General features: G+C 47.4%; 1 protein-coding gene across 3 annotated transcripts in view; it reads right to left on the bottom strand.

The window, feature by feature from the left end:
* Positions 1–23,668, bottom strand: part of CDH5 (cadherin 5) — a 197,527-nt gene that overhangs the window by 67,613 nt on the left and 106,246 nt on the right. For all 3 annotated transcript variants that reach the window (XM_029608179.1, XM_029608178.1, XM_029608177.1), the window contains one exon: positions 9,934–10,222. In XM_029608179.1, coding sequence (XP_029464039.1) covers positions 9,934–10,222 — 289 coding nt within the window. The remainder of the gene's footprint in view (positions 1–9,933; positions 10,223–23,668) is intronic.

Raw genomic sequence — 23,668 nt, 5'->3', positions numbered from 1 at the left:
CCTATCAAGTCCGAGAGGTCTTGGACGTGAGGAAGCATAGGAAGAAATGGGGGTACCTATTAGTGTGAGAGGGGTTCGGCCCCGTAGAAAACACCTGGGAGCCGTTGGCCAACATACTAGACCGAGGTTTGCTTGAGCAATTCCACAGAGACCATCCGTCTAAACCCATGCCTCCAGGGAGGTGCCCTAAAGAGGGGGGTACTGTTGTGTTCCGCATCCCCCTACCTGACCACGGCGGCGACCCGTCACGGCAAGCACCAGGTTAAGAGCCATGGTCTGGTGCCACTGTTCCCGTGTGTCGGGCGGGCCCCCGGGGTGACCGCTGGGCTGGGAACCATCCCTGCTCCTCCTGCAAGGCATCATACAGGTTCTCCCCCGCGGCCGGAATCCAAGATGGCTGCCGCCATCTTAGGCGCGAGGCTGCGCCTCCTCACCAGATTTAAAGGGACCTGATCCCTTTAACTACTTCCAGCTGTCTTCAATGAGCCAGAGCAGAGGAAGTATAAAAGGAGGCTTCCTCTGCTCATTCCTTGACTTGGCAACTTTTGGGTTAGTCAGTGGGTTGCTTTGGTGAGTTCTTCTACTTCGGATCCTTGTTCCTGTCTTGCCTTGGTGTTCCTGGTTCCTGACTTCGGATTGGCTAGCGGTGATTCCTGGTGTGTGACTTCGGACTGGCAAGCGACGATCCCTTGGTGTGTGACCTCAGACTGGTAAGCGACGACCCTCTGGCACTTGACCTTGGACTTCTTCTTGACCATCATCTCCAAGGGCCCACCTAAGCCCCAGCGGCCCGGGTCCCCACGGGCTCCTCCCGGGGGAACTGCGGGCTTCCGGGGTTAAGCTCCAGTCAGCCCTTGCACCGAACACTCGACTCCTTGACCTCTCAAAGGTCCACCTAAGTCCCAGCGGTCCGGGTCCCTACGGACTCCTCCTGGGGGGACCGTGGGCTTCCAGTGGCAAAGACATAGTTCCTTTCCTCGACGTCACGACTCTTCGTCTGCCTCCACAGTCGCTCCTGTCTCCAGTGCTGAGTGTCAGCTGGCCACGTCTTCTGTTCCTGCCTCGCCACCCAACAGGAGAACCTACGGATCTTCCTCCTAAAGTAAACCATCCTCCCATCGGCCCAAGGGTTCACAAGCCTGAGCATAACAAGGGTTTCATCATCTTTAGTAGAGTTGAAATCTCAGAAACAGAGGTAGTGTCAAAGGAGTCTAAGGAGAGGCCGGAGTTTTTGTATTTGGTGAAGGGAGGGGGGGGGGGGGACTTTGCAATGAGGTTACTGATTTTGGAGTGGAAAAAGGTTGCTAATTCATTGCATTTGTCTTTTGAGTCATTGTCTGCTACAGGGGGGGAGGAAGGTTTTGTAAGGAGCGATATGTAAGTAAAGAGGGCCTTAGCGTCGAATTGATAGTAGTGTATTTTTTGAGTGTAGTGATCTTTTTTTTGTTTGTTGGATTGAGGTTCTGTATGTGTGAAGAGTGTGCTTGTAGTCTGCGAGGGAGGCAGTGGAAGGGCACTTGCGCCAATTCCTTTCTTTGGTTCTTAGCTGTTGTTTAAGGGACATAAGTTCTGCCGTGAACCAGGCTTTTTTTTAATTAGGATGCTTTATTTCTTTGGAGCTGATGGGGCAGACTTTGTCAGCGATGTCCTTGGTAATTCTGTTCCATGATCGGTGAGCATTGTCTATATTGGTGAGGTTCAGCTTCTCGAGTTCAGGTGTGAGGGCAAGGATTAGATCTTCTTAAGAGCATGGTTTCCTATATTAGATGAGGTTGCTTTGTTTTTTGTTAGGATGGGGGGCTTTAATGAAGGTGAGCTTGGCAGAAATGAGCGAATGGTCAGACCATGGGACTGGGGTGCAGGTGGGGGATTCTGTGGTGTTGATGTGGAGTTAGTGAATATTAAGTCTAATGTGTGGCCGGCCTTATGTGTAGGGTTGGTTATTAGTTGGGTATATCCCATGGCTGTGATAGCTGATAGGAAGGCTTCACAGAAAGGTGAGGGGGGGACGCGGTCAACATAAAGATTAAAATCTCCTAGGATGATGGCCGGGACATTCATGTCTATACTCTCTGCGATGAACTCAATTAGGGGGGAAGCGTTTCTGTTAAGGAGATCAGGTGGAGTATAAACGAGGCAGACTTGAAATTGTGGGGATTTGAAGAACCCAATTTTGAAAACATGTGGTAGGTTGACCGCCTGAGGGACTAGTTTAAGTTCTTTCTTTGCAGCCAGTAGAAGGCCGCCCCCTCTCTTTTTGCATCTTGGGAGGGAGTGGATGTTGTAGATGTTTATGGGTAGTTGGTTCAGAAGAACTGTGTCAGTTTGTTTAAGCCATGTTTCTGTGTTAGCACAGATGTCTGGCTGAGAGTCAAGTAGAAGATCGTTTAAGATTGGGGTTTTTTTAGCAAGCAATTGAGAATTGAAGAGGAGGAATGATAGTGTGGTTAGGCAGAGGAATTGTGCTAGGGGGGAGATCATGATTGGGACCAGTGATTTCAGGTGGGAAAGAGGGGAGGTGGGGAAACACTTTTTTTGGAAGACAGGTTGGCGTCTCAGTATGGGAATGGGGTAGGATTCCATGTTGCGTAGTGGGACTGGGAAAATTGGGTATGGGGGGAGTTGCGAGTATAAAGAGGTGCAGGGGAATCTTATTCCGGCAGATGGAGGTAGAGAGAGGGAAGTGGGTAAGGGGGTTTAGGAGGGGGAATGAATAGTTTAGCTGGGACGGGGTGTAAGGTTGGATTTAGTGGACGGCAGGGGAAGTATGAGGGCAGGGTTTGGAGTAGTGAGGAGTGTCTGCACTAAGGGGCGCACCAAGGGGCCTGCTCCTTGGTTGCACTCCTTAGGTGCGCGATGCACAGCGCGCAATGCCTGGGTCGCGGCCCTACTTTTCAGAGCTGGAGGAGTGCCTCCCACAGCTGATGTCCAGGTAGGGCCGGCCGGTCGTAGGAAGGAGGCGCAGCTTCGGGCGGGTCGAGGCGCGGTGGAGGTTGTGCGATGCGGCCCTGCTCCGGACCCTGATGGGTCCTCCGCCGGTCGCGGGAGCGTGAGACGTCTGTGACAGAGTTCGGACATCTGCAGTGAGGCGGCGGTGTCGTCTGGTGGAGGAGAGGCAAGCTTGGCTGGCAGGTAGGCCCGGGACCCCGGCGGGTCAGCGCTGATTGTGTGGGGCCTCGTCGAGGCGAGAGGCGGCATCAGAAAGGCCGAAAAGCCTGCGACCGGCCTTTTTATAGGCCTGGTCGCTCCGGGGCGGAGTCGGGAGGAGCCGAGGGCATCGTCTTTGTGGCCGTGCATGCAGCCTGATTATATTAAAGAAAACTTAGCCAAGGGGTTTATAAGACCTTCTACCTCCTCGGTGGGTGCCGGGTTCTTTTTTGTAAAGAAGAACGATGGGAGCCTGAGGCCCTGTATTGACTACAGGGGTCTGAATGCTGTTACCCGGAAGGACCAGTACCCACTCCCACTCATCAGTGAGCTCTTTGATCAGCTGCAAGGGGCTCAAATTTTCACAAAGTTAGACCTACATGGAGCTTATAACTTAGTCCGGATTCAGCCTGAAGACATATGGAAGACCACGTTTAATATACTGGATTGGCACTACAAGTATGTAGTAATGCCCTTCGGGCTATGCAATGCGCCTGCCATCTTCCAACGGATGATAAATGAGATCTTTCGAGACCTTCTGTACTCATTCGTCATGGTGTACTTGGATGACATATTGATCTTCTCCAAGGATCTGGATTCTCATCGCTCCCACGTCCAAACCGTTCTCCAACGACTCAGAGACCACCACCTCTATGCTAAACTAGAGAAATGCCTTTTTGAGCAGTCCAGCCTCCCATTCTGGGTTACATTATCTCTAGTCAAGGATTTACCATGGACCCGGACAAGCTCCAAGGTATTCATGATTGGCTCCAGCCGGTGGGCCTGCGGGCCCTACAAAGATTCCTGGGATTCATGAATTATCGTCACTTTATAGCAGACTACTCCATACTGGCCATTCCACTCACTGCCATGATGAAGAATGGAAGTGACCTTCTGGTCTGGAATCCCAAGGCCCAGTCTGCGTTCCAAGCATTGAAAGAAGCTTTCCTTATTGGCCCATGTCTCCACCATCCAGACCCAAGCTGCCCCTTCTTGTAGAGGTCGATGCATCCGCCATTGGAGCTGGGGCGGTCCTTAGTCAGTACTCTACAAAAGGGAGCTCTTGTCCCGTGCTCCTTCAATTCCCATAAGTTCTCCCCCACAGAACAGAACTATTCCATTGGGGACCGTGAACTTCTGGCTGTGAAACTCGCCCTCCAAGAATGTAGCCCCTGGCTTGAAGGGGCGCAACATAAGTTTAATATTTTTATCGACCATAAGAACTTAGAACACCTGAAAGAAGCCCAGCTACTCAACCCAAGACAGGCTTGCTGGGCCCTCTTCTTTGCACACTTCAACTTTGAGCTTTGTTACCGCCCGGCGGCAAAGAACTTCCGCGCAGATGCACTCTCATGCTCATTAGAGCCGGAGGATACTCCCGAGCCTCCGGCGCATATCATTGACCCTGCCTGCATCTCCATCGCAGTCACTACCACTGTACCAGCTGATAAGATGGTGGTGCCCCATCGCCTCCAAGAACGGGTACTCCATTGGGCCCACAACTCCAAACTCGCTGGCCATCCTGGCTGAGCCCGAACTCTCGAGATGCTCCGCTGGCATTACTGGTGGGCTGGTATGGTCAAAGACTCCCAAGACCTTGTTGACTCATGCCCCATCTGCACTCAACAAAAGCCCCCCACTGGACGTCCTTGGGGGCTTCTCCAACCATGTTCAGCACCCAGAGAAGCCCAAGCCGGTAAGGGGGAGGCCTAGAAGGGGGGGGATACTGTTGCGCATCGTGGCCGCGTTGGTTCCACGACCGGGCCTGCTCACCTCGTGCTTCCCTCCACAAGCTCTAGCTCCTCTTCCCTTGCCATGGCCGCCAGCTCCCAATGTCCCTGAGCTCTCCTCGGGCCTCTCTGGCTTCCTTCTTGCCGCAGGCCTCTCAGCAAAGCTCCCGTAGGGGTTCCACATCTTCAGCATCTTTGGCCTCACTCTTAGGCGCGCGCGTGGCCAACATCTGCACATTTAAAGGGCCCAGGGCGGGAACCTTGTCTCGGACGCCGCCCGATGACATCACTTAGGGCTTCCTACTTAAGGCGAGGCTCTGGCCCCAGAACCTCGCCTTGGCAATCGGGTCGACACCTTCGATGTAGCTAGTTTGCTGTCCTACATTCCTGTGTTCTCCTGCTTCCTTGATCCAATCTCTGTTCCAGTGTTCCTGTGTTCCTGTGTTCCTGTCTTGTTCCAGTTGCTCCTGAGTTCCTGTGTTCCCGTGGTCCTCTCTGTGTTCCAGCGTCTGTCCTGATTCCTGCTCCACGTTCCTCCTCTTGTCATACCTTCTCGGACTGATTCACGGTACTGACCCCTGCTTGCCTGACTACGTTTGACCGCTGCCTGGAACTGACTACTGCCTGCCTTCTGACTACATTTGACTGTCGCCTGGAACTTGCCTGACCATGTTGATTGCTGCCTGGAAATGACCTTTGCTCGTCTTGACTACGCACGGACTGATCTCGGAACTGACCTTTGCTTTGGCTGACTACCCTCGGATGGATATCCTGGCTTTGACCCTTGTGCTACACTCGGATACTCTGTTGCTCCTGTGACCACCAGACCAGCCTGCTTGGACGCTACCCATGGCTTACATCAGACTAGACCAGTAGGCGCTGCCTATCTCGCCCAGAGGACTTTCATTAGTGTTGCCTTCCTGAGGTCTCCGGTGATCCTGGTTCAGGTCTAGTCCCTCCTTTCTTCACCAGCTGTGCACCTTTGCTCGTGGTGGGCACACCTCTCTGCTACCTCTCCGGGAGACCCTCTGAGGCCCACCTAAGTCCAGGCAGTCTGGTACCCAAGGGCTCAACCTGCGGAAACCCCGTATTGCTATTGACGAAGCTCCAGCTATCCTCTGTCTCCTTGTGTGCTCCGCCTCCTGGTGGCAGGCACTTTCTGGGTCTGACCAGAAGGCCATACCAATCCTGCACCAGGCCAAGGGTCCACCTCCAGAGCAACACTATGATAACAGTTTTTGAGATATTCAAAGATAACCTGTTATGTGATAGCCATCTCTGGATGGTATGAAGGTAGATCTCAAGTGATTTCAACATATAGCCAATCAAGGAGGTCACAGGAATAAAAAATTGAATATCATCAGCATATATACCAAAAGTAGGCCTAATGGTCAGTTTTCTCAGTGGAGAAGGGTAAAAGGTGGAGTGTATCAGGGATCTGTACTGAGACCAGTGTCTTTTAATATATTTATAAATGATCTGGAAAGGGGAATGATGAGTGAAGTGATCAAATTTGCAGATAACACAAAATTATTCCAAGTTGTTAAATCACAGGCGGATTATGAAAAATTGCAGGAGGACCTTGTGAGGCTGGAAGACTGGGCATCTAATTGGCAGATGAAATTTAATGTGGACAATTGCAAGGTGATGCACATGGGGAAAAGTAACTGAAACTGTAGTTACATGATGTTAGGTTCCATATTAAGCGTTATTGCCCAGGAAAAGCTCTAAGTGTCATTCGTAATTATGCTACTAGTCTAGGCATTATGATAAATTCAGACCTATCAATGGCACAACACATTTCTGCTATTACAAAAAAACCTTTTTATAAACTCCACCTGCTAAAAAGACTACGCCCCCTCCTGTTCCTACAAGACTTTCGCACGATCCTGTAATCTTTAATATTCTTGGGTCTAGATTATTGCAACGCGCTATATATGGGCCTACCTGACTCTACAATTCACCCGTTAAAACTAGTACAAAACACAGTTGCCCATATTCTCTCAGGAATCTCTCGAAGAAATCATTTCACCCCAGTTCTTTACTCTCTCCACTGGCTTCCCATAAAATTTAGAATCCAATACAAAGTCCTGACAATTATTCATGCCTTATCCATAACATCTCATCAACTTGGTTATGCACATCACTATGCATTTACAAACCTGGCAGACAGCTGAGATCACTATCAAAAAATCTTCTAGACATACTTACCTACAATTAGACTAGCAAGACTAGATATAACCCACAAGAGAGCCTTTTCTGCGGCAGGCCCCTCTTTGTGGAATTCATTACCTGATTTTCTCCGACTTATACCAACCACACAACAATTTAAGAAATCCTTAAAAACCTACTTATTTAATAAAGTATTCAACACTTCCCCTACAAACTGATCATAAAGTTCCCCCCACCCTAGTCCTTCCGAGTCGATTACCTACTACACATTGTTGCGCGTCCCGGCCTCGTTGGTGCCGCGGTCAGCCCTGCTCACCTCGTGCTGCCCTCTACCAGCTCTGGCCTTGCCACCACCGCCAGCTCCCGACATCCCCGACGCTCTCCAGGTGCCCTCGGCCTCTTTCACGCCACAGGCCTCTCAGTGGAGCTCCCTTAGGGGCTCTGCATCTTCCATCTTCTTGGCACCGCCCCTAGGCGTGCGTACAGCTGACGTCTCTACTTTAAAGGGCCAAGCGCGGGAAACCCGGCTCGGACGCATCCTGATGACATCACACAGCCCTAGTATAAAAGGCGAGGCTCTGTCCCCAGAACCTCGCCTTGGCAATCGGGTCGACACCTCGATGTACTAGATTGCTTGTTCCTTGTATCTGATCTTGTGTTCCAGTGTCTCCTTGTTCCAGCGTCTCCGTGTTCCAGTGTCTCCGTGATCCAATGTTCCCGTGGTCCTCAATGTCTTCCAGCGTCTGTCTTGTTCCTGCTCCACGTTCCCTGGTAGTACCCTTTGGACTGATTCTTGGTACTGACCCCTGCTTGCCTGACTACAACTGACTGCTGCCTGGATCTAACCTTTGCCTGCCTTCTGACCATGTTGACCGCCACCTGGAACCGACCCTCGCTTGCCTTGACTATGCTTGGACTGACCTTGGATTTGACCCTTGCTTTGGCTGACCATTTCTGGACGGATACCCTGGCTTTGACCCTTGCACTTCACTCAGACACGCTCTTCTTGCCTTCTGTGACCACCAGACCGACCTGCTTGGACTCTGCCCGCGACCTTCCTCCGACCAGACCTACAGGCGCTGCCTGTTCCGCCTGGAGAGCCTTCCTGAACTGTTACTTCTCCAATTCAGGTCTGGTTCATCCTCTTTGCATTAGCTGCGCACCCTTACTTGTGGTGGGCACACCTCTCCGCTACCTCTCCAGGAGACCCTCTGAGGCCCACCTAAGTCCAGGCGGTCCGGGTACCCAAGGGCTCAACTTGCAGAAACCCCAGATTGTTATTGGCGAAGCTCCAGCTAGCCTCTATCTCCTCGTGTGCTCCGCCTCCTGGTGGCAGGCGCTCTCTGGGTCCGACCAGAGGGCTGTACCAATCCTGCACCAGGCCAAGGGACCACCTCCAGCGCAACACACATATTAACATACCCATATACCCCTACTCTCCCTATTACCACTTAAGATTAATGTGAGTTGTGGCACTTTTTGTAATGCACTTAAAACAGAGTTCTGTTTTTGTTGTTTGCTAGACATGTTGAATTTTTTTTGTCTATTTTATTGTTTTAATTCTATGCAGATTATGTATGTTTTAAACTGTAAACAGTTTTGATTAAATTTTATTTGTAAAAGTGGCATACAAACACTTTTAAATAAATAAATAAATAGTAGACAATACTTTGAAATCCTCAGTTCAATGTGCAGCGGCAGTCAAAAAAGCAAACAGAAAGTTAGGAATTTTTAGGAAAGGAATGGAGAATAAAATGGCATATGTCATAATGACTCTATATTGATCCATGGTGAGACTGCACCATGAATACTGTGTGCAGTTCTGGTCACTGCATCTCAAAAAAGAAATAGTTGCACTGGAGAAAGTAACGAGAAGGGCGACCAAAATAGTAAAGGGGATAGAACAGCTCCCTTATGAGGAAAGGCCAAAGAGGTTAGGGCTGTTCAGCTTGAAAAAGAGATGACTGGGGGAATATGATAGAGGTCTATAAATTAATGAGTGGAATAGAATGGATAAATGTAAATAAGTTACTTACTCTTTCAAAAAATACAAAGACTAGGATACACTCCATGAAGTTAGCACATTCAAAACAAATTGGAGAAAATTTTTTTTCATTCATTGCTCATTTAAGCCCTGGAATTCATTGCTAGAGGATGTGGTTAAGGCAGTAGTATGTAGCTGGGTGTAAAAGTGGTTTGAACAAGTTCCTGGAGGAGAAGTCAATAAACTGTAATTAACCAAGTAGACAAGAAATAGCCACTACTTATTACTGTGTAACAGCAGCATAGGATCTATTTACTGTTAGGGATATTGTCAGGTACTTATTACCTTGATTGGCCACTATTGGAAACAGGATACTGAGCTTGATGGACCCTCGGTCTGACCCAGGATGGCATGTTCTTACACCAATATTTTAATGATAAACTGAAAAGTTATAAAAAGAAAGCATAGGCCAAGCTTCTTGGGTCAGTGCCATATAGGAGACCCGGGTTATATTTCCAAGCATGGTTTCTGTTTCCCAGACCAGCTGGAGCTAGGGAGGCTGTGTTCACAGGCCCTAGATGGAGGGAATCTCTGCCTGTTTCACAATGGTGACACCTAGTGGCAGAATCAGGGCACATGCATGCTAGGTTCTGAAGAGAGTCATGGTCTGTGGTCCCTGGCCAAGGAATGCTGCTACAATAGCTGGGCTAGATGGGAGGGTGGAGATGGTAAAAACTGGAAATTCCCCCCTCTTCCATTGAGAAGCTGAGAAAGATGGCTCATCGTTCTATAGCCCAAAAGAGACCGGTTGTTTTTCGGCTAGAAGCTCAAAGGAGCAGGAGGAAATTATGAGGTTAAAAACAAGAAATATAAGAATGCAAAATGCTATAAAGAACTTACCTACAGGTGACATTTCTTGCACAGATCCTTTAAATATTTTTTGTACAAACACTGGGGTATTGTCATTAATATCATAAACTTTGATAATAAAGTTGGATGGTGGTTCCAATGTCTTGTTGGTATTTCTGTCAATTAATAGAGCTGTCAATTCATACTCTGCTTTCTTTTCACGGTCCAGTCTTTCAAAAGCAAATATATCACCAGTCTTGTCATTAACTTTAAAAATGGTATTTGCATATTCTCCCTGGAGAACATACATAGCGTTTGCAGTAATGGAATTTGATGTGATCTGGAAAGCAGTACAAAGAGAGCGACAGTGAGTATTAAAAAACAGGCAGGCCACAGAAGTGAATAAATGCCTCATAAATGCATAAATTAATAAATATTATAGAGTTATGCAGGTACAAATATTACAGCAGTCATTTTAAATTCACACAAAAGCTGCACAAGATTGAGAAATATTGGGAGTAATATGTAATGTGTGCTTGTATATGTTTGTGGACCTATGCCCGTTGTCCAGTCTGAATTTCTTCATGATTTGTTCCTATATACTATCATTTCTCCCATCCACCACACTTGGTAGGACATGGCGGAAGTGTTGGGCTGTGACTCTCCTCCTGCCAGTTTCAACACCTTCTTCCACCTCAAGCCAAATTGTTTTCTTTGTTTGAGGCCCACTCCATCCAGTTTTCACCCTACTTTTACTCTGGGTAGCTGTAATCTATCACCTTCCTGATAAGTCCCCCTCCTTGCTGACTTTGATTCCTAGGTTTCCTTCTGCCTGGAACCTTCTTACTTGTCCTTTATTCTTGGGGATTTTAACCTCACCCCTCTGTCTCTTTTACCTTGAAGTTCTTTGCCTTAACCTCCTCATTAGACCTCAAACTAGGTTTAACTACTTGCTCTCATCAGCATGACCACTGCCTTGACCTAGTCCTTTCTTCCCAGATTTCTCTGTCTGTTCTTCCCCTCTCTGACCATCATCTAATAATTTTCATACTTAAACACCCTCTCTTGCAATCTTGTCCAATCACCACCAAAACATTTAGGAATATCCAGTATATTGACCCCTACATTTATTTATTTATTTGATTACAGTATTTGTTATCCACCTATAATGAACCATGCTAAGCGGAGTACAGATATATCATCATAAAATTTAAAACAAAATAAAATCAGAACATCCTCTCCTTTCCTCTATAGCCATGTCAGATTCTGTCGATGGGGCAGTTTCTTTTTATGACATTATATTCTCCTCTCATTGGACAGTCTTGGTCCACCCTGCCCCTGAGAAGTGTAAACCCCAACCTTGGCTCACCTCCAGAGTTCACTTCCTATATTCCTGCACCCGCTCTGCAGAGCATCAGTGGCTGAAGTCCCATTCCCATACTGACTTGTACATTTCAAATTCATGCTCACTTCCTTTCGGTCTTACTAAGAAGATTATGACATCCATCTGATGAATACTCTTGCCTCTGCCACACTTACCTCTTTCCTCAAACTGTCTCTGCTTTCCATTGCCCCTTCACACTCTGCCCAGACCGTGGCTGACTTCTTCCATGAAAAAAACGCTAAGATTAATCATGAATTCTCCACCCGACCATTGCCTATGCCACCACATAATTTACCATCCCTTCCTTTGGCCCCTGCCACTCTTTCTTCCTTTTCTGAAATTACAGAGGAGGAAACGGCCCATCTTCTTTCCTCCTCTAAACTCACTACTTGTTCCTCTGACCCAAATTCCACCTGGCTCCTCAGCTCTACATCCTCGCCATCTGTCATATCCTCAAAATTGATCACATGCCACTATGGCTGTCCCATCTTCCTTCAAACATACTGTGATTACATCACTCCTCAAAAATCCGTCACTGGATTGCTAACTATTGTCCCATTTCCCTCCTCTTTTGCATCTAAACTGTTTGAATGTGCTGTTCACTTTCACTATTTTCTCTTTCTTTAGTCTCAAGCCATTCCACCCTTTTTTTCAAAGTCTCCAATGACCTCTTCATGACCAAGGCCAAGGGCCTTTATTTGATCTTCATTCTCCTTGACCTATCCACTGCTTTTAACACCATCGATCACCGTCTACTTCTTGACAAGCTAAACTCAATTGAATTTTGGGACTCAGCTCTATCCTGGCTTTCTTCTTATCTTTCCCATAGTACTTTTACTGTATCTTCTGATGGTTCTTCCTCCACTGCTATTCTGTTATTGGTCAGTGTGCCTCAAAACTCTGTCCTGTGCCCTTTTGTCTTTTCTCGTCTACATTTCTTCCCTTGGTGCACTGATGTCCTTCCATATCTTTCAATACTAATTTTACACTTATGACTTCCAGAAATTTCATCAAATATCCAGGCACAGCCTGCTTGCCTGACATTACTGTCTGGAATTCTGCCATCATTTTACATTTAATATGGCCAAGAAAGGGGGGGAGGGGTGCTATACGCTGCAAGACAAAATGGTCGCTTAATCCTGCAGCTCCCGCAACCCTCACCTTATCCATTTAAATTAGCAAGCAACGCGGACCTCAAAAGCTACCAGAGTTAGCTATACTCCTCCGCTAATCAGGACTGATGACATTGAAGAAAAAAGGAGATCTACAGAAGTTCTCTTTCTCCAGAATGGCAGCAGAGATGAGAAAAACAGGGCCTGACATTGCCGACTACATGGCGGGAGATGGGGAAGGTTCAGAAACAGAAGCGCCGATTCTCTCACCACAAGCTTCACCGGACTTTGTGCCGACCCTCTCTGATTTGCCTACTAAATCCCTATTGGAGTGGTTCATAGAGCTGCGTGCAGAAATGAAGCAGCATAAAGAAGATCTGCTTACCTCTTTCTCTGACCTACGAGAAGATTTTTTGGCTCTAGGACATAGAGTTGATGAATTAGATATTCGTGTGGATAGTCATGAGTGTACCATAAATATCTTAACGCAGCACAAAGCAGAGACCCACACGGAGCTGACCACGCTATCCAAAAAACTCGAAGATCTCGAGAATCGGTCCCGACATCTGAACATAAGGCTATGAGGGATCCCAGAAACTGCAGATTTTGCAGACAGCATGGCCGCCGCGAAATCCTTCTGCGCCTTTCTCCTTGCACAATCTTCGGCGGGAAACGAATTAGCGGAGGAGTGGGAAACCCTCCCTATCAAAATAGAACGCACACATCAAGCCTTAGGAGCATGCAAAGATAACAAACTGTGAGATATTATATTAAACTTCCATAGCTATACCCAGAAAGAAAATATTTTGGCTAGTGCGTGCAAGAAAAAGCAATGTGACTGGAAAAATGCTGCAGTTTCCGTCTACCAAGACCTAGCTGCAAGCACCTTAAAAAAGAGATTCAAGCTGAGGAATATAGCCGAAACCTTGCGCAGGACAGAAATAAAATACCAGTGGAATTTCCCCTTTGCCCTGACTTTTGAAATAGAAGGCAAGACGTACCAGTTGAAAAGCGCAATGGAGGCTGTTGAAATCTTTCGCCAAGCGGGCCTTGACCTCCCTCCAACTATGCAGGCAGAGACATCTTTCAGACCCCGGGCGACAACAGCACTAAAATGGCAATGGGTAGACCGCCTGAAGAGGTGAGCAACTTACAAACTACCTTCTTCTCAGGAAACATTGCCGGAGCAGGGCTGACACGGGCTCACACCGCGATCCATTATATCAAGGGACAGCTCTTCAAATTAAAATAAAATGGTGATGCCATCTATTTGAAAAGTTTATGTTGCAGGTACCACTAAACGATGCGTTAGCTTACAAGACGTGAGATATGGGTGATAACAGTAAATGTTTTAATGTTTGACTTATTGTTTATGAGGTGGGGGGAGGGATGGGAGGGGGGTCAGGTTGTCTTGGGTGAAGTGATCCCCAAGGATGGAATCCGTGCAGGAGGGACAACGGATACTAAAAAGAAGGGACTCAGCCCTAAGTAGTAGGGTGGGAAAAGAAGGCATACATATGGTACTATGCAGTAATGGGAGTTTTCAATGCCAAACCTCTATCAGGTTTCAGGAGGGTGCGGGAACATTCAGCAATTGACACAGTTCATGCTTCTATGCTCTCACATCACCGTAAACCACATAAGAAATGATTCGTATAGCCACATTTAATGTCAAAGGATTAAATACCAATAGAAAACGTTATTTCTGTTGTGGGACCGCGGGTTGCGGACCCATCTCTGGTAGTATACGTTAGAGATGAGCTTCGTTTTTTTCTACCAGGTTGTTTTTTTGAGTCGGATGCTTCGGGGTAAAGTTTTTTTTCCCTCGGATAGTTTTTTGGGAAAACTAAATGGGGAAAAACGAAACCGGCCCAAAAAACGATGCAGGAAAACAAAGCTCAAAAAAACCCACCCCAAGCATTAAAATTCACTTTAATACATTAAATACAACCCCCCCCCCCACCATCCCGATCCCTCCCCAAGACTTACTAACATCCCTGGTGGTCCAGCGGGGTCCCGCAAGGGATTTCTCTCTCATGCCATCTGACTTTTGGGCCTGCCTCGATCAAAATGGCGCCGATAGCCTTTGCCCATACATATCACAGGGGCTACAGGTGCCATTGGTCAGCCCCTGTCACATGGCCATCGGCACCATCTTGTGCTCCTACCATGTGACAGGGGCTGACCAATGGCACCGGTAGCCCCTGTGACATAGTATGGGCAAAGGCTAACGGCGCCATTTTGATTACTGGCAGCCGAGGCCAGAGTGCAGGAGATCATTCCCGGACCCCCGCTGGGCCACCAGGGACTTTTGGCAAGTCTTGGGGGACCCTCCTGACCCCCACAAGACTTGCCAAAATTCCAGCGGGGGTTCAGGAGCGACCTCCTGCACTCGGACCGTCGGCACCAGTAATCAAAATGGCACCGATAGCCTTTGCCCATACTATGTCACAGGGGCTAATGGTGCCATTGGTCGACCCCTGTTACATGGTAGGAGCACAAGATGGTGCCAGCCGTCCAGGTACGTGAGGACTTCACGAAGAGTCATGCCATGTCAAGCACCCTACATAACCGATGAGAGCTGGTTGCAGACCACGCAAGCCGGTGCACCCTACACAGACTGTCAAGGCTGGTCGCGGACCACAGTAGTGGTTCCCCAAACAGGTTGATAGAAGAAGTCCATTAAGGCTCGAACAAAGCCTGGGCCAAGGCGGGCCTTGCACGGCCAATGAAGGCAAGACAAGGGGATAGCCGAGGTGTAGGGTAAGAAGAGTCCAACGTAGAGAAGTAGATGAAAGAATGAAATGACATCTGAAGATGAAGACGGTCAGGATGCATGAAGACGAAGACGTGAGACCATGAATGATGAAGACAAGACATGGAATTCCACAGGAAACATAGTGCTAACGAGAAGCTGGATGTAGAGAAGTCCTGAGGACTGGCTCCTTGTGAAAGCCAGGAAGGAATGATGACGAGCCCCTTTTGTAGGGCTGAAGAGGCGACTCCCACGATGACATCAGAAGTGGACCACTCCTATGCTGTTCCTTTAAAAGAAGAAGAGAGAGCCGGCCTCGCCCCCTAGGAGGAAGCAGGAAGCAGTGCAGGACTCTGGACAGGGGCCCTGCTACGACACTGAAGACTGAGCTGGAGGAGCAGGCCTCGAGCTGGAACTAGGCCTCAGGGCAGGCCCTGAAGACACAGGCGGCCTCCTGCCGCAGAAGGTGAGTCAGAGACGGCTCTGACTGCCAGGCGAGTCCTGGGATGATGGCCCTCTCCCACGGAGGGCCTGAGGTAAGGTCAGTGGCCTCCAGGCCACAGAGAGACACTGTCAGCGGCTCCCCAGTCGCAGGGAAAGTAGCAGCGTGGCTCCCAGCCACGAGGGGAAGTACCAGCGGCCTCCGGGCCGTGCCGGGTGTCACAGTGTGGCTCCAGCTGTGAGCCAAGGGCATGGGCAGCCTCTGTACCACATAGGTAGAAATTGGATCCGGCCGCATAAGGAACACGTTGGCGGTCTCCAGGCTGCTTGAGGAGCGGAAACGCAGCTCCTGCCGCTAGTAAAGCGTGTCGGCGGCCTCCTGCCACATTGCTGTCAGCAGCATGGCTCCAGCCATGCTGGGAGAGCAAAGGAGAACGTTGGCAGCCTCCAAGCTGCTGGAGAAGCTTGGAAAAGGGGAAAAAAGGTGAAGAAGCGGTCTGTGGCTCCTGCCACAGGCCGAATCGCAACAGTTTACTATTGAGAGATCTGAAAAGATTGAATATAAACGAGCCTTTCTTGCAAGAGACACATATACGCAAGAGACATGAACACCTGATTACCTTTAAGGAATACCCAAATATGTATTTAGCAGCAGCAGGGAAAGATCACAAATATGCTGGGATGGGAATTTTAATTTCCTCGGAGACCATGTGATAGATGACAAGGGGAGATTTGTCTTCCCTAAAATTAAATTAGGTAAGGACATATATTCATTAATTTCAGTTTATGCTCCTAATCAGGACCAAACAACCTTTCTGCCAAGGATTAAGCAACTACTAGATAAACACGGGGAAAGGATGTATAATTTGGGGGGGGGGAAGAAGACAACAAAGAGTACCCACCCTTCCATGTCTTCACAAAGTTCATATGAGACTTAGCAAGGCGCAGGAACGACCCTAGCTTCTCGTTCAGCACACATGAGACACACATAATCAGCCACTGAGTGGACGAAAGGCCAACCAAGGAGCATGGCGGCAGCAGGAAGCCCATTTCTGTACAAAAAACGGAAGTGTCACCTGCAGCATCTACACCAGATCAACTTCCCAATATGGATAAGGCAGAAGATCAAGACCGGCAGTGCCCAATACACAAAAAACCTCACCCAATCAGAAAGTATCGAGGATTCAAAGGGAAACCTTTGATTCTCTAAAACACTCGTGGCGTATGCCTGAACGCTTGGTCCCCTTGTTCGCTTCAAGCCGACTTCGCCGACTATCACCCACCCCAAGGCGAGTCGCTAAGCATAGGGACCGGCTGTTGGGCCATCACGCATCTCCAAAAACTTGGTCAGTGCTGGTGCGTCTCTGCCCAATAGCAGCAGGATTTCTGCTTCCAGATCTAGTGGTGGGAACTTATGCATTATAGACTTCAGGTGAGAATGGTACCGAGTGGCTTCTGGTGTGGGAATCTCATCTCTGTTGTCAGGCATCTGGTTGCACTCGATGAGCGTGGGCAAGTTTGACTTGTTGCTGCCGTCTATTGCCTCTATCACATATCCGCCTGCTCTCCTTTCTGCCACACGGGTGACCCCTGAGTAGGTTTTGAGGTTGTACGGAGAGTAGTAGTGATGGACACCAAACAAGTCAAAGAATTCTGGCCTTGCCAGGGATCTGTTGCTCTGCTCATCTATGACATACATTTTGACTGCCTTCTCAGGTAGCTCTTCGGGATATACTCTAGCCAAGCATATTTTTGTGCAGGATTTCCTGTCGCTATTTCTCCCATATACCTTGTGTGTATTTGGGGATCACTTCAGGTTCTGGTGTTTGCTTGTCCTTCTCCTCCCCGCCGTGGTTTGGACTGTGGTGTAACGTTTTTGAGGGATGAAATCTTGCTCCATCAGGGTGTAGGGCGCTGTCATGTTGGTCACTCCCACACTCTGTACACTTAATGGCTATTTCACAGTCCTTAGCCATGAGGTTAAATGAAGAACAGCCCGGTAGCAAATTCTGTACTTTTTCAACAGTTCTTTGCGCTCTTTCAAAGGTTTCCTCTTTGAATCCTCGGCACTTTCTGAGTGGGTGAGGTTTTTTGAATATTGGGCACTGCCGGTCTGGATCTTCTGCCCTATCCATATTGGGAAGTTGATCTGGTAGAGATGCTGCAGGCGACACTTCTGTTTTGTGTACGGAAATGGGCTTCCTGCTGCCGCCATGCTCCTTGGTTGGCCTTTCACCCACTCGGTGGCTGATTCTGTGTGTCTCATGTGTGCTGAACGTGAAGCTAGGGTCGTTCCTGCGCCTTGCTAAGTCTCGTATGAACTTTGTGAAGACAAGAAAGGGTGAGTACTCTTTGTTGTTTTCTTTGTACTGTGCACCATGAGATGCCCATTTATCTTGAATATCACATGGCAGTTTATTTATGATGGTGTTCGTGCCTCGTGATGTGTCTAGGAGGTTGAGACCCGGAATCATTAGTCCAGCCTTAGCTGTCTCCACTTCTTGGAGGAGTTCTCCCAATTCTTGTAACTTTCGGTTATCCCCTCTGGATATTTCTGGAAAGTTTTCCATTTCCTCAAACCACGCATTCTCTATAGTGACTGGGTCCCCATAATATTGCTCAAATCTCTCCCATATCTCTTTTAGCGCTGTAGAAGGATCATCTGGGTAGATGTTTTTTAATCTTCTCACATGTTCGGCTGATTCACGTCCTGACCATTTCGCCATCAAGTTCATCTCTTCCTTTGGGGTCAGTCTCAGATCCTACACAGCATCTTGGAAGCCATATTTCTATGTCCTGTAACTCTTAGAGCGGTCGTTGAACTCATAGAGCCCTGCGGTTATGAATTCCCGGCGAGTCATGTACCTTGCTAAGTCTACTCTTTCTGAAGACTCGTCCTGAAAGGTAGTAGGCCTTGATGGGCGGATGACTTGTGGTTGACTATGCATGTCACTCTTGTTGTGCATTGGCTCGGGCTGTGGTTGGTCAACTGTCTCCTGTTTAGGCTCGGGGTGTTCAGCTGGGGACCTTCCTGAGTGTGGCTGCCCAGTTTTTTCTCATTTCTGATGCCCACATGATCAGGAAGTTGGGATCCATGGTTGCACGGAAATGTTTGCCTTGGGGTGTGTGCTTGGCGCATGAGTTAACTGCCATGCATCCGTGCGATTTAGAGCTGATGGATCACTGCCATGGTGTTCAGTTTTCATGGCATTTTGCTCTTCAGGCCCACTTTCTTTGGTGAAGCCAGCTCTCTGTGAGGGGGAGTGTGTTCTCCCATGATGCATGGGTTGCTCTGAAGGAAGTGGTGCTTTGGGGTTGGAGTGGGTTGGAGGGTGAGCCATGACATCTAGCAAAACATCTAGCAGATATCATAAACTGCTCACTATCACATGGAATTTTCCCTGACATCCTAAAACTCGCCACTCTCAAACCCTTCTCAAGAAACCAAACCTAGACCTTAAGGAACCCAACAATTTCCGCCCCTTCTCCAATCTGCCGTTTGTTGCTAAGATCATGGAAAAACTAGTCAACACCCAACTATCAGATTACCTGGAAGACCACAACATTCTCCACCCAACGCAATATGGATTCCACAAATCACTAAGCATGGAAACCCTTCTCATCTCCCTTACAGATCACTTCATCATGGGACTGGACTCTGGACACTCCTTCCTTCTAGTACTTCTCGACATCTCGGCTGCATTTGACACGGTGAATCACTCCATTCTCCTCAAACGACTTTCAGACATCGGGATAACAGGACAGCCTTCAAATGGTTCAACTCCTTCCTCAGTAACAGAGGATATAAAGTAAAAATCAATAACAAAGAGTCTCCACGCATCAACTCCACAAGAGGAGTACCTCAGGGCTCTTCCCTGTCACCCATACTCTTCAATATATATCTTCTTCCCCTCTGTCAGTTGCTTACGAATCTAAAACTTAAACACTATCTCTACGCAGATGACGTACAAATCCTGATCCTGATAACCGAATCCCTCTCAAAAACACTTAAGTTCTGGGACAACTGTCTCCAAGATATCAACCACCTCCTCACTAACCTAAACCTAGTTCTGAACACATCTAAGACAGAACTGCTCCTTATATCTCCCAACCACAGTGATAACCTTCAAGTGACCCACACCAACACCCTGGTCAGCCAAGCAAGAGATCTCGGTGTTATAATTGATAATCAGTTAAATCTAAAGAGGTTCATCAACAACACAACCAAGGACTGCTTCTTCAAACTTCAGGTGCTATAAAGACTCAAACCACTTCTGTACTTCCAGGACTTCAGATAGGTACACCAGGCCATTATATTTTCCAAATTAGACTATTGCAATTAAGCTCTAATAGGTCTTCCCGCCTCTTCCACCAAACCTCTTCAGATGCTGCAAAACTTGGCCGCTAGAATCTTAACAAACTTCAACAGAAGAGACCAAACCACACCCATCCTCCAAAATTTGCACTGGCTTCCTGTTAGCTTTAGAATCTTACACAAATGTCTTACCATCATTCACAAATCCGTTTACAACCAGACCCCTATCAATCTCCAATACCCACTCACTCTACACACCTCTCCAAGACCCATCAGAAAAGCTTACAGAGGATTGCTTCCCCCCCCCCCCCCCTCCAGCCAAATCCACACTCCACGCAGCCACCAAAGAGCAAGCCTTCTCGACAGCGGCGCCAAACATATGGAATGCTATGCCCCCTGACCTCAGACAAGAACCCTGTCTATTGACGTTCAAAAAAAACCTCAAGACTTGGCTATTTCAAAAAGCCTTCCCTTAATCTGGGACCTTCCCAGCTACAGCCACACTCCAAGGCCCTCTAGTCACCGCACCCCCTTACAACTATTGTAAATACTGTTGTATTGATATTGTTTAGTTCTGAGTTTCCTCTGCCACTGGCTCCTCTTCTTCCCAGTTCGAGAACCCCTGTTTTATTGTAACTTTCACTATATTCATGGTTATGTTAACGTTATTTCCCCCTTGTTCCATGTAAACCTATGTGATATGATCTGTATCATGAATTTCGGTATAAAAAAGCACTAAATAAATAAAATAAATGACATACTCGAGTGTCCGCCGGGTCGAGTCCTGCTGGGCCATGAAGCTGAGTGGGTCCCCCTCATTGCTGTGGTTCTGGGCCGCGTCAAATACCTTAATTTAGCCTTCAAGGATCACTGCTTCTCTTTTCTGCCTCAACAAGTCCAGGGCGATCTCTCGTTCAGCCTTTTGGCATGCTTCGGCGGCAGCTGTAACGGCAGCTGTGGCCGTAGCTGTTGCAGCAGCTGCCTTCTGTTGTTCCTCTATTCGAAGCCCTTCTCTTTTAAAGGCTGCTTCTTCTTCATTGTACTGTATGCATGCTATAGCTGCTTGGGACTCTGCTCTCTTTTGGAGAATGATAGAGCTGAGTTGAGAATGGTTTGAGTGTCTCGACCCTTGTGACATTACAGTCCTAGTTGTGTACTTAGAGGAGTGGGAATGCTGAGAGCCAATCTCGCTTCATGGGTAGCCTACTTCTGCCCAGTTAATGGTATCCATTACCATTCCCTGGCGTATTTGGTATAAATTCTGTTGGCGGCCTCTTTCTTTGAGGCTTTCTGTAGTGTTGGTTCATGTTAAGAACTCGACATACTCCTCTGTAATGAGCTGGTAGGTTTTGAAATGAAGCCTCAGCTGCTCTACGTGGTACTTGAGGTTGGTGGGTCTTTCTGTGACCTTCTCTCTGGCTTACTTAATCCTATGCCACTCCCTTTCTATATTGTGGTCATGCCTCTGCCTCCTTGCCACATATATCTCCGCAGCTTTCTCTGTTGGCTTAGATACTCACTTCGGATTGTTGCTTTCTTCTCTCCCTTCACCTTTCTCCCCTATTTGCTGTGTGTCATTTTTTAATTCAGTGGCTTCCGCTGGCTGATTTGAGGTGCCCTGCTGTGATGCTCCCTCAGCCATGTTAACAGCAAACACTTTATTGCCTCGGGCTCTCTATTCCCTGGCCTTGGTGTGGGCGGGAGTCTGGTATCTTGGTATCTATAGCAACTGATTGCTCTCTGCTTCTGGCCATGGTAAAGGGGAGGGGGGAGTTACTCGGCAAAGGGAAATTTGAATGGGCTTAAGTACCATCGTTAAATCCTTTTGTCTGAAGCCTGGGGCTTTTGCTGCTCGCTGCTCAGGTTACACAAAGCCAAATGCTTCTTTACAGTTCCTAGTATTCTTTGCTTACAGTATAGGCTGACTTTTAAATCTGCGTTTGCTTCTTAAATGCCTTGCAATCTAGGGGTTTTTATGCTTGGTTATTCCCACAGCTGAGGGCATAAGAGGCTCATTCAAATGCTATTGGGCAGTCTCAAACGATTTCTATTCAATGCAAACCTTTCTGTAGCAGCCTGTGCTGAAATCCCTGTTTCATTGTGCTGCATACATTTCTTTTAAATGCTTACTTTTTTTCCTTTCAAACCACTGGCTGGTTTTTCTTGCAACATTCTGTATGATACAGCTTTTTTACTGTGCTGGCTCAATAGAAACATCCAAGTTCCCCTCATACAGACAGCTAGCTTTCCTTCCCAATCAGTCTTCAGACGAAGATCCTTTAAATTTGAAATTATTTATTGTACAAGTAGTTTTTAGTTACTTATAATTGTTGCTTCCAAATGTATAGCCCCAGGCAAAGATCTTTGTAGCTGGAATAGGTAGGAGAGGGAAGATCGGAGTTTCTTGGGATTCAGGGGTGAGACGACAAAGGGTTCTGAAGCTGATTTATTCTTTAGAATTAAAGCGATAGGAAGAAATGTAAAAAAGCTGATTGTATCACAGAGGTTGCAGGCACTTCTAGCTTTGAGGCAGCATGGCTGAGACTGGCTAACAGTCTTGGAGAGTGATTACAGGAAACGTCCACACAAGTTGAGGGCTAGGGGGTGAGATCCAATGGTAGCAAGCCTAGGATCCATGTGACACAGGGGGGAACATGAAGGGCAGCCCCTTGAGCCAATAAGGCACTTAAGAAGACTCAAGTTAGACTGAGAGGGCATACAGACCCTTCCCAGGTGAGAGAAAGCAAAGGATGAAGGGAACTTCTCTTAAGGGCAAGCTCCTTTAAAGGCAAGGCTCACAGGTTTTTATCATGGGTCACTAAAAGGTGTTTCAGTACTAAGCACAGTATATACAGACACAAACATGTATCCACTGCTGGGGACAGAACAGGGGGGGGGGGGGGATTTTAACCTTACCCTTAATACAGAGAGATAATTCTTATTATAACCCCCAAAAAAGAATACTTATGGAAGAAAGGCTAGGGCTATCTTAAATACTATCATGAAAGAATGGCACTTAGAGGACATTTGGCGCCAATGCAATCCTACCTCCAGAGCGTATACTTTTTACTCTAAACCACATAATTCCTACTCCCGCATAGATCTTCTGCTAGTAGACACCTGTTTGGTCCCTAAGGTTAAAAAGAGTGAAATCGAATCAATCACGTGGTCCGATCATGGAATGGTTTGGGTGGATCTCTCTAGCCAAGGTGGAACTAGGGGGGCAATCATTCTGGTGTCTTAATTCTTCACTACTTAAACAAAAACATTTTGTACAAAAATTAGTAGCTCATCTAAATGAATACTATCAGCTCAATAGCAACTCAGCATCTACTGAGAGTAGTTTATGGGAGTGCTCCAAAGCAGTGATAAGAGGGCACTGTATAGTTAAAGCAGCGGCAGATAAGAAGGAAAAGGAACGATAATGCATATCTCTAAACAGCATTTCCAATTCCAATCTGAATGAGTCTATAAGCAGCTTTCTCAGGCCAGATTTAAATTAAGTACTATAGATGACAATTTGATTGCCCATAATCTTGAAAGAGTTAAGCAAAAATATTATGAGGGAAGCAATAAGGCGGGCAAACTATTGGCCCACCAATTAAAAAATCGAATAGCTCAAAGTGTAATTACCAAAATAAAAGATACCTCTGGTGAGATCACAATGGACCACACAAATATCAGAAAGTGCTTTATAGACTTTTACGCCTCCTTTTATAGTCCTAACAACACTATTCAAAACGCAGACATCTCAGCATATTTAGCCACCATGGAACTCC

Source organism: Rhinatrema bivittatum, chromosome 7 (genome assembly GCF_901001135.1).
Source record: "Rhinatrema bivittatum chromosome 7, aRhiBiv1.1, whole genome shotgun sequence".
Classification (NCBI taxonomy): Eukaryota; Metazoa; Chordata; class Amphibia; order Gymnophiona; family Rhinatrematidae; genus Rhinatrema; species Rhinatrema bivittatum.
The sequence above is the reverse complement of the archived record's forward strand: the minus strand, read 5'-3'. Positions and strand labels throughout refer to the sequence as shown.